Source organism: Engystomops pustulosus, chromosome 5, assembly GCF_040894005.1.
Source record: "Engystomops pustulosus chromosome 5, aEngPut4.maternal, whole genome shotgun sequence".
Classification (NCBI taxonomy): Eukaryota; Metazoa; Chordata; class Amphibia; order Anura; family Leptodactylidae; genus Engystomops; species Engystomops pustulosus.
In genome coordinates this window covers 194,166,683-194,181,324 of record NC_092415.1, presented here as the reverse complement: position 1 = coordinate 194,181,324, position 14,642 = coordinate 194,166,683, and the positions used below count along the sequence as shown (strand labels likewise).

The following is a 14,642-nucleotide window of genomic DNA, read 5'->3' as shown; positions in this document are numbered from 1 at the left end:
GGCTGGCTGGCTCTATACACTGGGGCAGGGGCTGGCTGGCTATATACTGGGGAGGCTGTGACCAATGCATTTGCCACCCTCGGCTTATACTCGAGTCAATAGGTTTTTCCAGTATTTTGTGGTAAAATTAGGGGCCTCGGCTTATACTCGGGTCGGCTTATACTCGAGTATATACGGTAAATATAAGTAATGTATATCGCACAGGCTAAGTCTTATACTAAGTCTTATTCTTTTGTAACCTTGGCCAGATCTGTACCTTGCCATAATTCTGTCTCTGAGCTCCAATGACAGTTCCTTAGACCTCATGATTCTCCTGTGCTCTGACATGCACTGTGAGCTGTGAGGTCTTATATAGACAGGTGTGTGCCTTTCCTTTTCAAGTCAAACCCATACATATTACGAGTAGTATAAGACTCAGCTGCCACAATTCGGAATTCTGTAACCAACAAGCTTGTTGCCTCTTGTTAGTGATTTTTTATCAATATTCTTCCACTACTGTTCATGTCTTCTTTCAACACCTGCTGTTTAGAAATTGTTTATACGCTTCGCGCCATAATATACGATGCTTACAGGGACACTATATCCCTTCCTCCCCGTCACACGCACCAGAAGCTTCTTCCATACCAGACAGACAGGTGATCCAGACCAGAAGCTTAGATGAAAGCAGCGCAGCCGCCGAGCAGCGTGATACAGTATGTATAAAGGCGGCAGGAGATATAACAATTTATACTAAAATACAAGCAATAATGAGCCCCCACAGATAAATCATTGCCCCTGCACGTCCCAAGCCATCCACTCACCAGGGACCCTGAGTCATAATCTCACAGGAAGGAGTAACAATACCAGAGGTCATGTCAGGTAATGGTGTAAATCAGCCTGTAGAGATGACGCACCGGCCGTACCTGCAGCTCCGGCTGCCAGAGAACTTTCTGCGTTTTTCTAATAGGGGAACCAATATTAGGCTAAAGAGAGGATTAGCCGAAAATAGGAAAAAAATCCTGCTGATTTTTGTTGATTTTCTCGGCAAAGTTGACATCTACCTCGGTGACTGTTGTCGCTAATCACTGGCCTCAGCGGCATTGTAATGTGCGTGCCAGCATTACCGCTGAGGCCAGTGACTGGCTGTAGTGGTAACAAATCAGGGATGATTATTGGAGGCTTTGCATTAGAAAATTCGTAATTGTTTTCCATTTCAGTGACATAGTTGCTGCAATAAAAAAACTATTTTTTTTTTTACAGGGACTTGTTTTTTTGGAGGGGGGGGGGATGAGTTGCAGTTTGTTATCACTGTGTCTATCTATTTATCTATATAACATATCCATCTTCTACTACTTTTGCACTACAAAAAACCTTTATATAATATATATATATATTTTTTTATTTATTTTTTTCTTACATTTTTCTGTCTACAGAGCGATGGGAGGGCTTGTTTTTTTGCCAGGATGAATTGCATTTTTCATTGAAATTTTATACAATTTTTTTTATAATTTTTTAATTTTTTATATTAATAATCCTTAGCTTGCAGGATAAATTAAAAGGTGATATTATAGAAGAGGCTGTAATAGGTACAGCAAAACCAAATATGGGCAGTTTTATATTACGGTAAGTGTTTTTAATTATGAAACAATGAGGGAATTTTTTTTTAATATGTTGCTTAACAAGTGTAAAATATTTTCTCTCAACCTTTTAGCTGATGATTATTTTGCCACAGTTACAGGTTTAAGCCTTGGTCCTTCAATAGCTGCACTGCATATATGTCAGTCAGGCCACTGGGCCGAGTGTGAAAGGCTCCATTACATGGAAGGCCTGGGGGCCATTGCTAGGCCTCAGCTGCCGTGACAACCCACTAGTGAGCTGTAAATCCATTTACATGGAACACTTAACCTCAGCCACAGGATTTGGTGGTATAGACTGGGACTGGGGATAAATGGTTTGTCCCATCCAACACATGTAACCCGTTTAATAGGATCCTAGATCAACAAGTAGTAGTACAGTGCTATTCCCATTTCTACAGATAATAGGAGTAGTAGTACAGTGCTGTACCCATATATATGGGATAAGAGTAGTAGCACTATGCTGTACCCATATATATGGGATAAGAGTAGTAGTACTGTGCTGTGTCCATATATACAGGTTAGGAGTAGTAGCACTGTACAGTTCCCATATATACAGGATAGGAGTAGTAGTACTGTACAGTTCCCGTATATACAGGATAGGAGTAGTAGTACTTTACAGTTCCCATATACAGGCAGTCCCCGGGTTACATACAAGATAGGGTCTGGAGGTTTGTTCTTAAGTTGAATTTGTATGTAAGTTGAAACTGTATATTTTATAATGGAAGTTCTAGACAATTTTTTTTTCTTTTGCCCCAGTGACAATTGGAGTTTCAAAATTTTTGGTGTAATTGGACCAAGAATTATCAATACAGCTTCATTACAGACATCTTACAGCTGATCATTGCAGTCTGGGACTATAGTAAAGCATCCAGAGAGCTTCACCAGAGGTCACATGGGGCAGAGGGGTCCGTCTGTAACTATGGGTTGTCTGTAAGTCGGGTGTCCTTAAGTAGGGGACCGCCTGTATACAGGATAGAAGTAGTAGCACTGTACAGTTCCCATATATACAGGATAGTAGTAGTAGTACTGTACAGTTCCCATATATACAGGATAGGAGTAGTAGTACTTTACAGTTCCCATATATACAGGATAGGAGAAGTAGTACTTTACAGTTCCCATATATACAGGATAGGAGTAGTAGTACTTTACAGTTCCCATATATACAGGATAGGAGTAGTACTGGAGTACTGGAGTACTGTGCTGTGCCCATAGGGAAAGGATAGGAGTAGTAGTACTGTGTTGTGCCCATATATACAGGACAAGGAGTAGTAGTATTGTGCTTATATATACAGGTTAGGAGTAGTAGTACTGTGCTTATATATACAGGATAGGAGTAGTAGTACTGTGCTGTGCCCATATATACAGGATAGGAGTAGTAGTACTGTGCTGTGCCCATATATACAGGATAGGAGTAGTAGTACTGTGCTTATATATACAGGATAGGAGTAGTAGTACTGTGCTTATATATACAGGACAAGGAGTAGTAGTATTGTGCTTATATATACAGGTTAGGAGTAGTAGTACTGTGCTTATATATACAGGATAGGAGTAGTAGTACTGTGCTTTTATATACAGGATAGGAGTAGTAGTCCTGTGCTGTGCCCATATATACAGGATAGGAGTAGTAGTACTGTGCTTATATATACAGGATAGGAGTAGTAGTACTGTGCTTATATATACAGGATAGGAGTAGTAGTACTGTGCTGTGCCCATATATACAGGATAGGAGTAGTAGCACTGTACAGTTCCCATATATACAGGATAGGAGTAGTAGTACTGTACAGTTCCCATATATACAGGATAGGAGTAGTAGTACTGTGCTGTGCCCATAGAGAAAGGATAGGAGTAGTAGTACTGTGTTGTGCCCATATATACAGGATAGTTGTAGTAGTACTGTGCTTATATATACAGGATAGGAGTAGTAGTACTGTTCTTATATATACAGGATAGGAGTAGTAGTACTGTGTTGTGCCCATATATACAGGATAGGAGTAGTAGCACTGTGCTGTGTCCATATATACAGGATAGGAGTAGTAGTACTGTGCTGTGTCCATATATACAGGATAGGAGTAGTAGTACTGTGTTGTGCCTATATATACAGGATAGGAGTAGTACCGTGTCTATATATACAAGATAAAAGTAGTAGCACTGTGTTCATACATGAAGGACAGGAGGAGTAGTAGTACTGTGCTATGCATATATATACAGGATAGGAGTATTAGTATTGTGCTGTACCCCTTTACTTGGCCCATGGACCGTTTGGTAAAAGCTGTTTCACATGGTGGAGTAAAGGGGCACTACAGCAAAAATGAGGGTAAAACTGAATGAACAGTAATGTAAATTTGTTATGTATTGGGCAGCATGGGAGCTTAGTGGTTAGCATTACAGCCTTGCAGCGCTCGGGACCTGGGTTCAAGTCCCAGGGTCAACATCTCTCCGTGTTTGTGTGGGTTTTCTCTGGGGCCTCCGGTTTCCTCCCACGCTCCAAAACATACTGGTAGGTTGTTTAGATTGTGAGCCCCATTGGGGACAGGGACTGATTTGGCAAACTCTGTGCAGCGCTGCGTAATCTGTGTGCGCTATATAAATAAAGAATTATTATTATGTACAGCACATGTAGGCACATAGACCCCAAAGTGCCTGCATAACACCTCTCTGCTGCAATTCCCTTCCTGACCAGAAGGGGCACTGTTGCACACGGCATCTGTAGTTATGGCAGTTATTAGTGATATATTGATGATATATATATATATTTTATCAATTTGTTTCCTTAAAGGAAGAAAACTCCTTCAATGTGACCATCCAGTCTGTATTTTCCGACAGTAGGACGGGGGGATGGGGCACTTAATAATTCACTGTGCTGTAATAGTCTATGAATAGTCTGTGAATAACAGACAAGCAGAGGTCTCCATTACCCCCCCTCTCATCATAATATGGATTACCTGATCTATACCACATGCATCTATTGATTGAACCCAGGACAATCGCTTAAAATAGCTCGGAAATGTAAACCATGACACAGGATCGTGTGCGCAACGTAATAAGGAAAGGCTTTTTATTTTTTTTTGAGTGTTCATCCTCATTATCTTACATCAGAGTAAGGCAAATGTGTGGAAAATCAATACAACTGTGCACATCAGCAGGGCCGCTCTAACCACAGGGCAAAAGATGACGATACTACTCTATACTGTATACGAGCACAGCACAGTACTAATATTCCTCTCCTGTATATACAGGCGGTCCCCTACTTAAGGACACCCGACTTACAGACAACCCTTACTTACAGACAGACCCCTCTGATATCTGGTGAAGTCTCTGAATGCTTTATTCTAGTCCCAGATTGCAATGATCGGCTGTAAGGTGTCTGTAATGAAGATTTATTGATAATCCTTGGTCCCATTACAGCAAAAAATGTTTAAACTCCAATTGTCACTGGGGCCAAAAAATTTTTTGTCTGGATCTACAATTATAAAATATACAGTTTCGACTTACATACAAATTCAACTTAAGAACAAACCTCCGGACCCTATCTTGTACGTAACCCGGGGACTGCCTGTATAGGGTCAGAACAGCACTCATATCTTGGATATATGGGCACAGCACAGTACTACTCCTATCCTGTATATATGGGCACAGCACAGTACTACTACTCCTATCCTGTATATATGGGCACAGCACAGTACTACTACTCCTATCCTGTATATATGGACACAGAACACTACTACTACTCCTATCCTGTATATATGGGCACAGCACAGTACTACTACTCCTATCTTGTATATATGGGCACAGCACAGTACTACTACTCCTATCCTGTATATATGGGTACAGCACAGTACTACTACTCCTATCCTGCATATATAAGCACAGTACTACTACTCCTATGCTGTATATTTGGGTACAGCACAGTACTACTACTCATATCTTGTATATATGGGCACAACACACTACTACTACTCCTATCCTGTATATGGACACAGCACAGTACTACTACAACCAATCCTGTATATATAAGCACAGTACTACTACTCCTATCCTGTATATATGGACACAGAACACTACTACTACTCCTATCTTGTATATATGGGCACAGCACAGTACTACTACTCCTATCCTGTATATATGGGCACAGCACAGTACTACTACTCCTATCCTGTATATATGGGCACAGCACAGTACTACTACTCCTATCCTGTATATATGGGCACAGCACAGTACTACTACTCCTATCCTGTATATATGGACACAGCACAGTACTACTACTCCTATCCTGTACATATGGGCACAGCACAGTACTACTACTCCTATCCTGTATATTTGGGTACAGCATAGTACTACTACTCCGATCCTGTATATATGGGCACAGCACAGTACTACTAATCCGATCCTGTTTATATGGGCTCTCCACAGTACTACTACTCCTATCCTGTATATATGGACACAGCTCAGTACTACTACTTCTATCCTGTATATATGGGCACAACACACTACTACTACTATCCTGTATATATAGGCACAGCACAGTACTACTACTCCTATCCTGTATATATGGGCACTCCACAGTACTACTACTCCTATCCTGTTTATATCAGCACAGTACTACTACTCCTGTCCTGTATATATGGGCACAGCACAGTACTACTACTCCTGTCCTGTATATATGGGCACAGCACAGTACTACTACTCCTATCCTGTATATATGGGCACAGCACAGTACTACTACTCCTATCCTGTATATATGGGCACAGCACAGTACTACTACTCCTATCCTATATATATATGGACACAATATCCTGACTATATGGGCATGAGAAAAAGTATTGAACACATAATGAAAGAGAAGTACAAAATGCCATGGAAAGTCATGACACCGGCTGAAATCTATCTGTAATTAGAAAGCTACAGCCACTTAAGTGAAAAATAATATCACCCAGGTGCACTTATAGCCTTCATAAAGGTGTCTCATTAGAAAAACCACTGAAGCTTCCAGTCAGCACTACTGAGTCCGTAATCCAAAAGGGGAAAGAACATTATTTCACCATAAAGCAGCACAATGAGGTCCTCCTAGCAAGATTTCAGAGAAATGAGGACAAGTTTAGGACCTATCCGACCTCCTGGAGTCCTTCTCCGAATGGTTTGGCACCTCGAGCTGGTCACAGCTGAATTTATGCCAAGATCAGGAGGCTCTCAAAAAGTTGCCACCTTCTTAGAGGTACGGAATGGGTCCTCCTGCTCCCAAACATCAAGGAAGGGCGCCACCTGGTGGACACTCCATAGGAACTGCAGTTCAGGTACAGCACCAGGAGGACCCGGTCCCTCAGGCTGTATCAGGGCTCCAGGAGGGCGGCAACTTTTTGAGAACCTCCCGAACTTGAAGTAAACTCTGCTGCGACTGAGGCGCCAGGCCATGCCGCAAAGGCCTCCAGTTGGACAGCCACAGCTTCCACAACCTCTACGTTTCTGGATTATTTTACCACGAATCACCAAGAAATTCCAAGAGTTTTGCCGCATCAAAATTTTCAGGAAATTTGAACCAAATTTCACTTTGTCCAATTTGCTTGTCTGTAGCCATAATACAAATATACTGATATACTACAGATCATACAACACCGTGCAACATTATAGTATTAAAGGGGCGTAACTACAGTGGAAGTAGCCATAGCAGCCGATATGGGGCCCACAGTATCAGGGGGCCCAGCCTCCAAGCTAACACTAAAGAATGGAGGATGTGCACCATTATATACATATTTTGCTGGACATTGTGCAGCATAATATGTACATAACATATATGTGATGTATATATGCTGTGTGTATGGCGTGTATACATGCTGTACGTCTGTATATGGCACTAAATGTGGGTGTATATGATATGTTGTGTGTAAAAGTGTATAAATGTGTGTGTATGAGTGAAGAACTGTGTGTTTATGTATATAAATGTGTGTGTATATATACCGTATATATATATATATGAGTGTATTATGCATATTTTAAAGTGGGAAGGGGAGCCCCATTCAGAAGTCTGCTATGGGGCCCTGTCTTTCCTAGTTACGCCCCTGAATAGGGAACAATGTTATAATCCAGAACTACTACTATGATACTGATGCCTGATGAAAGCTCTAGTCCAGAGCTGAAACGCGTCGCACTGTATTTTTAATACGTTATGCATATGCTCATTTTATGAGATAAATATTTTTAACAATAATAAAAGAGATTCCTTTATCCATTGGATCTCTACGTCTGCTGTTTGCACCAAGCACCTTCCTGAACCTCTCGTCGGGCTCTTCCTCCACTACTATGATACTGCAACACATCACAAAATCATAGTGCAAAATACAGCTATAAGGCTACAACATAATACAAAATCACTGAAATACTACAAAATCAGCACGGTGCAACGTAATAGTACTAAATACTAAAAAAAATACTAAAAATACAAAGTACATTACAGTACAGTACATAAGACTGATATAATACTATGCATCTAGAATTATAAAATTGTGATATAACACGAAAAATACATTGCAACGCAACATTGTCATACAGAACTACTGATATAATGTATGTAACACACTACAAATTATAGTAAAATATTGTTATAAAAGGGTAAATAGAGAGTAAAGGACCGTTACAAATTAAAAAAAATACTGATATAATACTATGAAGACATGACACTGCACAGTGCAGTGTAATAATACTGATATAATGGTCTCCCTGAGAGCAGGGGGTGATCTGCAGACACTCCTGTCCCCCACTTCCTCCTGACAGTCGCTGTACAGATTGCTGTAGGCAGGCGCTGTGCTGTACACCGCCACCACACATGTTACACTACACCATTATTGTATGACTATTACATATTACTACAAGTAATGTGCAGCGCTAAGGAAGATAATCACAACAGACAAAACAGGATGGAAGAAGAGGAGAACATAATATACAGAGATAATAAAAAAGACAAATACAAGATAGATGATAATTGTAAAATATAAGAGGAGGAGATGAGACACATAAGAAGATCCAGAGACATTACATACAGGATGTAGAAGGGAATCAAGAAGTTGCAAGGACACAAAGATAGATAGATAGATAGATAGATAGATAGATAGATAGATAGATAGATAGATAGATAGATATGAGATAGATAGATAGATACATAGATACATAGATAGATAGGAGATAGATAGATAGATAGATAGATAGATATGAGATAGATAGATAGATAGATAGATAGATAGATATGAGATAGATAGATATGAGATAGATAGATAGATAGATAGATAGATAGATAGATAGATAGATAGACAGATAGATCACACATAGATAGAAGACACATAATAAAGAGAATACATAATTAACATAGATAGATAAGACATGGATAAAGAGATAGATAAAAGACAGATACATAAGACATATTGTAAGAAGATAGATAATATTTAAATACATAAGAGATAGATAGAAGATAGATAGATAGATAGATAGATAGATGGAGAGATAGATAGATGATAGATAGATAGATAGATAGATAGATAGATGGATAGATAGATAGATAGATAGATAGATAGATAGATTTGAGAAATAAGCAGAGAAAGACTGTAACATAAAGAGATTGAAAGGTAATATATAGCTAGATAGGTAGATTAATGAATAGATACATGGAAGTATAGATATTGGTAGATAACTTAGGTAACTAAGCAGATGGGGGAGAGTGTTATATAGATAGATATGAGTAATATAATAGATAATACACAGATATATAGAAGATAGAAAGGGATTATAGATAGATAGCTAGAGATATGATGGGACTGGTGACAGATAGAAGTGTGAGCACATGGTGGTGGATGGGGCAGTGTGGGCACAGCTCGGGCTCCTCTGTGTACATCTCGCTGTATATACTGTATACAGGGCCCCCGTGTGCCGGTAGGTACCTACCTGTAGTGAGCCGGCTCCCGGGTGCTCAGCCAGCCGGTGAGGAGCAGCAGCAGGAGGCAGGTGAGCAGCAGGACGCCCGCGCTCCTCTTCATGTCTTGCACCCACATGTACCCGGGGATGACAGGAGCCCCCACCTGTCTGCAGAGCCGCCACCATACACACGGCTGCTGTGTCCATCCTCCGCCCTCCTGTCTGTAGCCACCAGCCGCCTCCTCCTCCTCCTCCCCCCGGGCTCTCCCACAGCTCCTCCACCTCTCACCTCACAGCTCCATACTGAGCCGGGGCACCAGCACCCACTGCCCTAGAGGCTATCATCAGGTTCTGCAGCAGCTGAGCAGGGTATTAGGAGGTTCTGCAGAAGCTGAGGAGGGTATCATGAGGTTCTGCAGCAGCTGAGGAGGGTATCATGAGGTTCTGCAGAAGCTGAGGAGGGTATCATGAGGTTCTGCAGCAGCTGAGGAGGGTATCATGAGGTTCTGCAGAAGCTGAGGAGGGTATCATGAGGTTCTGCAGCAGCTGAGGAGGGTATCATGAGGTTCTGCAGAAGCTGTGATGTGTATGATGATGTTCTGGAGCAGCTGGGGTGCGAATTATGAGGTTCTGCAGCAGCTGCGGTGTGAATTATGAGGTTCTGCAGCAGTGGAGATGTGAATTATGAGGTTCTGCAGCAGCTGCGTTGTGAATTATGAGGTCCTGCTGCAGCTGAAGAGGGGATAATGAGGTTCTGTGGAAGCTGAGGAGGGTATTATGAGGGTCTGCAGCAGCTGAGGAGGGTATTATGGGGTTCTGCAGCAGCTGAGATGTGTATGATGATGTTCTGAAGCAGCTGTGGTGTGAATTATGACGTTCTGTGGCAGTTGAGATGTGTATAATGAGGTTCTGCAGCAGCTGAGGTGTGTGTTATGATATTCTACAGTATCTAATATATGTGTTATGAGGTTCTGCAGCAGCTGAGGTTTGTATTTTGAGGTTCTGCAGCCAATGAGCTGTGTATTATGATTAGATTAGATGTTTATAATGATGTTCTGCAGCAGCTGATTAGTAAACTATAAGTAATGCTGTCTACATTGAGCTTGGGATTTGTGAGCAGCGGATGATGATGATGATACTGGGTTGTGACGGTGTATGATGTGATCAGTATTATTGATAATACATATCGTGCACCAGCGGCTGAGAAGCATCTATCCCACCAGGGAGCTGCTGCCATCTCCTGATACCGACCATCAGTGGTGAAAACCAGGAGGCCACTACACATCTGCCTCCGCCCGGTCACTAATAAACATCCGGAGCCCTTGATGGTGACATTTACAGCTTAACATTGGGATTCAAGTAGAATGGAGTCTATATAGACACAGCAGTGTAATATCCAGGTCTCCATATACAAAGATCCATACAGACCCCAGGAAGGTGTTCAGAGTGCCTGATGCCTTTAAGTCTAAACCCCTTTAATCCCCTCCTGAGTTTACATAAGGTTCCCTACCTGCAGATCTCACCTCAGTGCTGCTCCTGGTATTCATCTACCACCCTGCTCACGGTCTGAACTTCCATCTCCTAGATTTCTCTTGTGCTGCACCAATTCTCCGGAATGCGCTTCTGCCAACAATCAGATATATTCCCAACATTTGATTTGCATTACAGCAAATGGGGAGTTCTCAGACTCCATTTATTTACCAGCAGATGTGAGAATGTGGGAATTTGCAGTATGTTTAACCCCTTAACGCTACAGCCCTTTTCCGTATTTTTCCGTATTATTATTATTTTTACTCTCCACCTTCCAAAGACCAATTCCCAGTAGGAGGGCTTATAATCTGCAAGAGAAACTGTACTTACTAGCATCAGTAGTTGATATACCATGCAATTTACTGGGAAGCTGGAAAAAAATTCCACATGCAGTACAAATGACCATTAACCCCTTACTACACTAGGACATACTGATACGTGCTGGTTGCGGCAGCAAATGCATAATGCAGCAAACACCCACTGCTAACACCCGCAATCAGCACTTTTAACCATTTAAAGACAGTGGGCACCACCATCAAATGGGCACCACCATTTCTCGCCAGATCGGCGCCCCATGTGATGTAATTGGGAGGGGGCGACAATCCGTTGCAATCACATCAGGGAGTCTACATGAGACTCTCAGGTTTGTCATTCAGCACATGAAAGTGTTCAGGAGGCACATTATTACAGATCAGTAGGATAATCCCGATATACAGTAGTATTGCAGTATATGTTAGGATGGATCAGACCCCCTAGGGTTTAAGTTACCTAAGGAGAAATAAAAAAAAAAACAAAAAAAACCTAAAAGCTCAATTCACCCCGATTTCCCGAAAATTTATATAAAAATAAACAAATAAAATCAGAAATATGTCAGAGATCATCTCGTCCTAAAACGCCCGATCTATCAAAATATAAAAAAACGGTCATTTCCGGCGGTTAACTCGGCAACTGAAAATAGTGCCCGAATGTTTATGTGTTTACAACACATAAACTTTTTTATTAAAAGTGATCAAACAGTCCCCAGAAATGGGGAAAACAAAAAAAGTATAAAAAAGTTATTGGCCTCAGAATATGAAAAAAATTGCATTTTTTTTTTTTAGTACAAAAGATTTTAATTTTTAAATATCCTAAAACATAATAAAATCTACATAAATATCAATTTTACCACTTTTGTAATTTCTTTCCTGCTTCCCAGTACGGGGCAGGAACTATTAAAACCCCATGACTGGAAAGTAGATGACAAACCCTCACACAGCTCTAAAAGTTAGGGATTTTTGAAAGTGTGGAGTGAAAAATGGAAATGCAAAAATGAAATAAAAGTTGTTAAAAAACGCTCTTGCGCCATATTCTTACATTCTTTATTTTACGGCTTTTACTGTATGGTCTAAGTGAGACCTTCCCTTAATTTTTTGGCCTTGGGATCACAAAAATAATGAATTTGTATTTAGGTTTAATAGGTTTTGGTACCTTTAAAAAGAAAAAAAATCTTAAAAATTTGCTGTATCACCATAATATAATGGACATACCTTTTTCATATTTGTGTACAGAGCTGTTTTAAGGAAACCTACAATGAGGAATCTACCATGAGAAGTAGATGTGATGGTAGATTCCTCCTGCTGCCTCTGCCCTAATTTTTAAATTTAACCCCTTTCCGGACCTTTTTCGTTTTTGCGTTTCCATTTTTATCTCCCCGCCTTCAAAAATTCATAACTTTTTTATTTTTCCATGTACAGAGCTGTGTGAGGGCTTGCTTTCTGTGTAACAAATTGCAATTCCTAGTGATGGTATTGAATATTCCATGCCATGTACTGGTAAGCAGGAAAAAAAATTCCAAATGCAGTTAAAATGGTGAAAAAACGCATTTGCGCTGTATTCTTAAGGTTTTTCAATAGCATTTACAGGGTTAACACCCGCAATCGGTGCCGGTTTGAGGACAAATTTTTAACAGTACTCAGCTCTGGTAAATCCTTCTGCTTTGCATCTCTTCCCATGATGCATTGCATGCTGTCTCCCTAACCCATGTAAGACACAAATACGACCAACAATGTGATACAAAGTGGGAAAAGTAAAAGTCTTGACGCCTCCGAAAACCTTTCATCATCTCCTAAAATACCTGTGATCATGAATCTGAAGGCGACGTACGATAAATCATCATCTCCGACTTGTCAGATCACCAAATACATTCTTCACAAAAGTAATGATTTTAATTGTTGTCATTATTGAAATCTCTTGTGGAGATGCAGAGCAGCTGGCGATCGGCTGCTATCGCTGGGGGAGGCGGCGGGCGGCTGCCGCGAGGAACATGGCAGATATTCAAGTCAGTGGTAAGTCTTTAGCTTTGTGTGAATCTCAAATTCCCAAAAATGTCTTCGAGGATCTGATGTGGATATGGACTGAAGGTAGATTTATATAGGGGCGGGGTAATGCTCCATTTCCCCTGCGGAGGCGCTGCAGGGAAATTGAGCACATTACTTCTCCTCTCTGGACAGAATAAAATTTTAGGTTTTTCTTCAAACAGAAAGAAAATTTGCTAATTTCTGTACCCAATGGAGAAACTTTTTACAGGTAGCATTCAGAGGCTTTTGGTTGATTTTTTTTTTTTAATGGCACCAATTTAGGGTAAAAAAAAATGGAGGAGAAGAAGGAGACGCTCACTGTGATGTAATACTGGCTTAATTTTTACAAAAAAATGTTGTGTTTTAGACACTTTATATGCGTAATCTGACAAGTAGGCAGGGCTTAACCAAAGGTTTGTGGCCAAGAGGGTGTGGCTTAAGCTGCAGCATCAAAATTCTGGTCATTTATCTTTTATTCCTTTCCTTGAGCTCTTTTTACACCTCTGGTGAGTCTATTTTTTCGCCTTATTTGTCTTTGTCGTCTTTGTCAAATGCATTGGAGACTTTTTAGGGGAAAATTTCAAAAAAAGGCGAGCACACACTTGTCTAAATGTACCCTTAAAGTTACAATCGGAAATAGAGATCTGTACATAAAAATCAAATCCATGCACAATCCATATTTTACAAAGGGGGGATTCTCCTATTTAATATGACACCTAGATTGTGTTTCTAGGTGCCAGGGTTCAGGAGATACAGCCATTTGCCCAGTGTCATGATGTTTATAAATGTTATTTCTGCACGGGACATGTGCATATAGGACATATGTATAGCCATTTGCTCAGTCATGAACAGGTTAAATACCATCACTAGAAAGTACAATTTGTTACTCAGAAAACAAGCCCACACACAGCTCTGTAGATGGACAAATTTTAAAATTCCTAGCTTAGGAGCACAAAACGGAAACTCAAAAACGAGAAAGGGCCAAGGCTTTAAGGGGTTAATCACCAGACTTCTTTACTGTAAGAATTGTGAATCTGGGAAACAGCTGAGCTCAGGAGCAGAGCACAGCAGGGAGAGGAGAGAACTTCATGACAGGTCTAGATGCTCTTTTACATCTTGTAATAATATAGAATTTTTCCCATATTTTCCTTCCCTTTTCCTTCCATTTTTCTTCACTTTTCCTTCCTTTTTCCTTCCCTTTTTCCTTCCCTTTTCCTTCCTTTTTCCTTCCCTTAGTACTATGCGGTACTATCTGTAATATCGC

The 14,642-nt window shown here is 40.6% G+C and overlaps 1 protein-coding gene across 1 annotated transcript in view; it reads right to left on the bottom strand.

Moving 5' to 3' along the window:
- Positions 1 to 9,872, bottom strand: part of ST8SIA6 (ST8 alpha-N-acetyl-neuraminide alpha-2,8-sialyltransferase 6) — a 64,387-nt gene extending 54,515 nt beyond the window's left edge. Inside the window, exon 1 of the mRNA XM_072154219.1 lies at positions 9,543 to 9,872. Within this exon, the coding sequence (XP_072010320.1) occupies positions 9,543 to 9,649 (107 nt within the window). The 5' untranslated portion in view covers positions 9,650 to 9,872. The remainder of the gene's footprint in view (positions 1 to 9,542) is intronic.
- Positions 9,873 to 14,642: the final 4,770 nt, after the last annotated feature.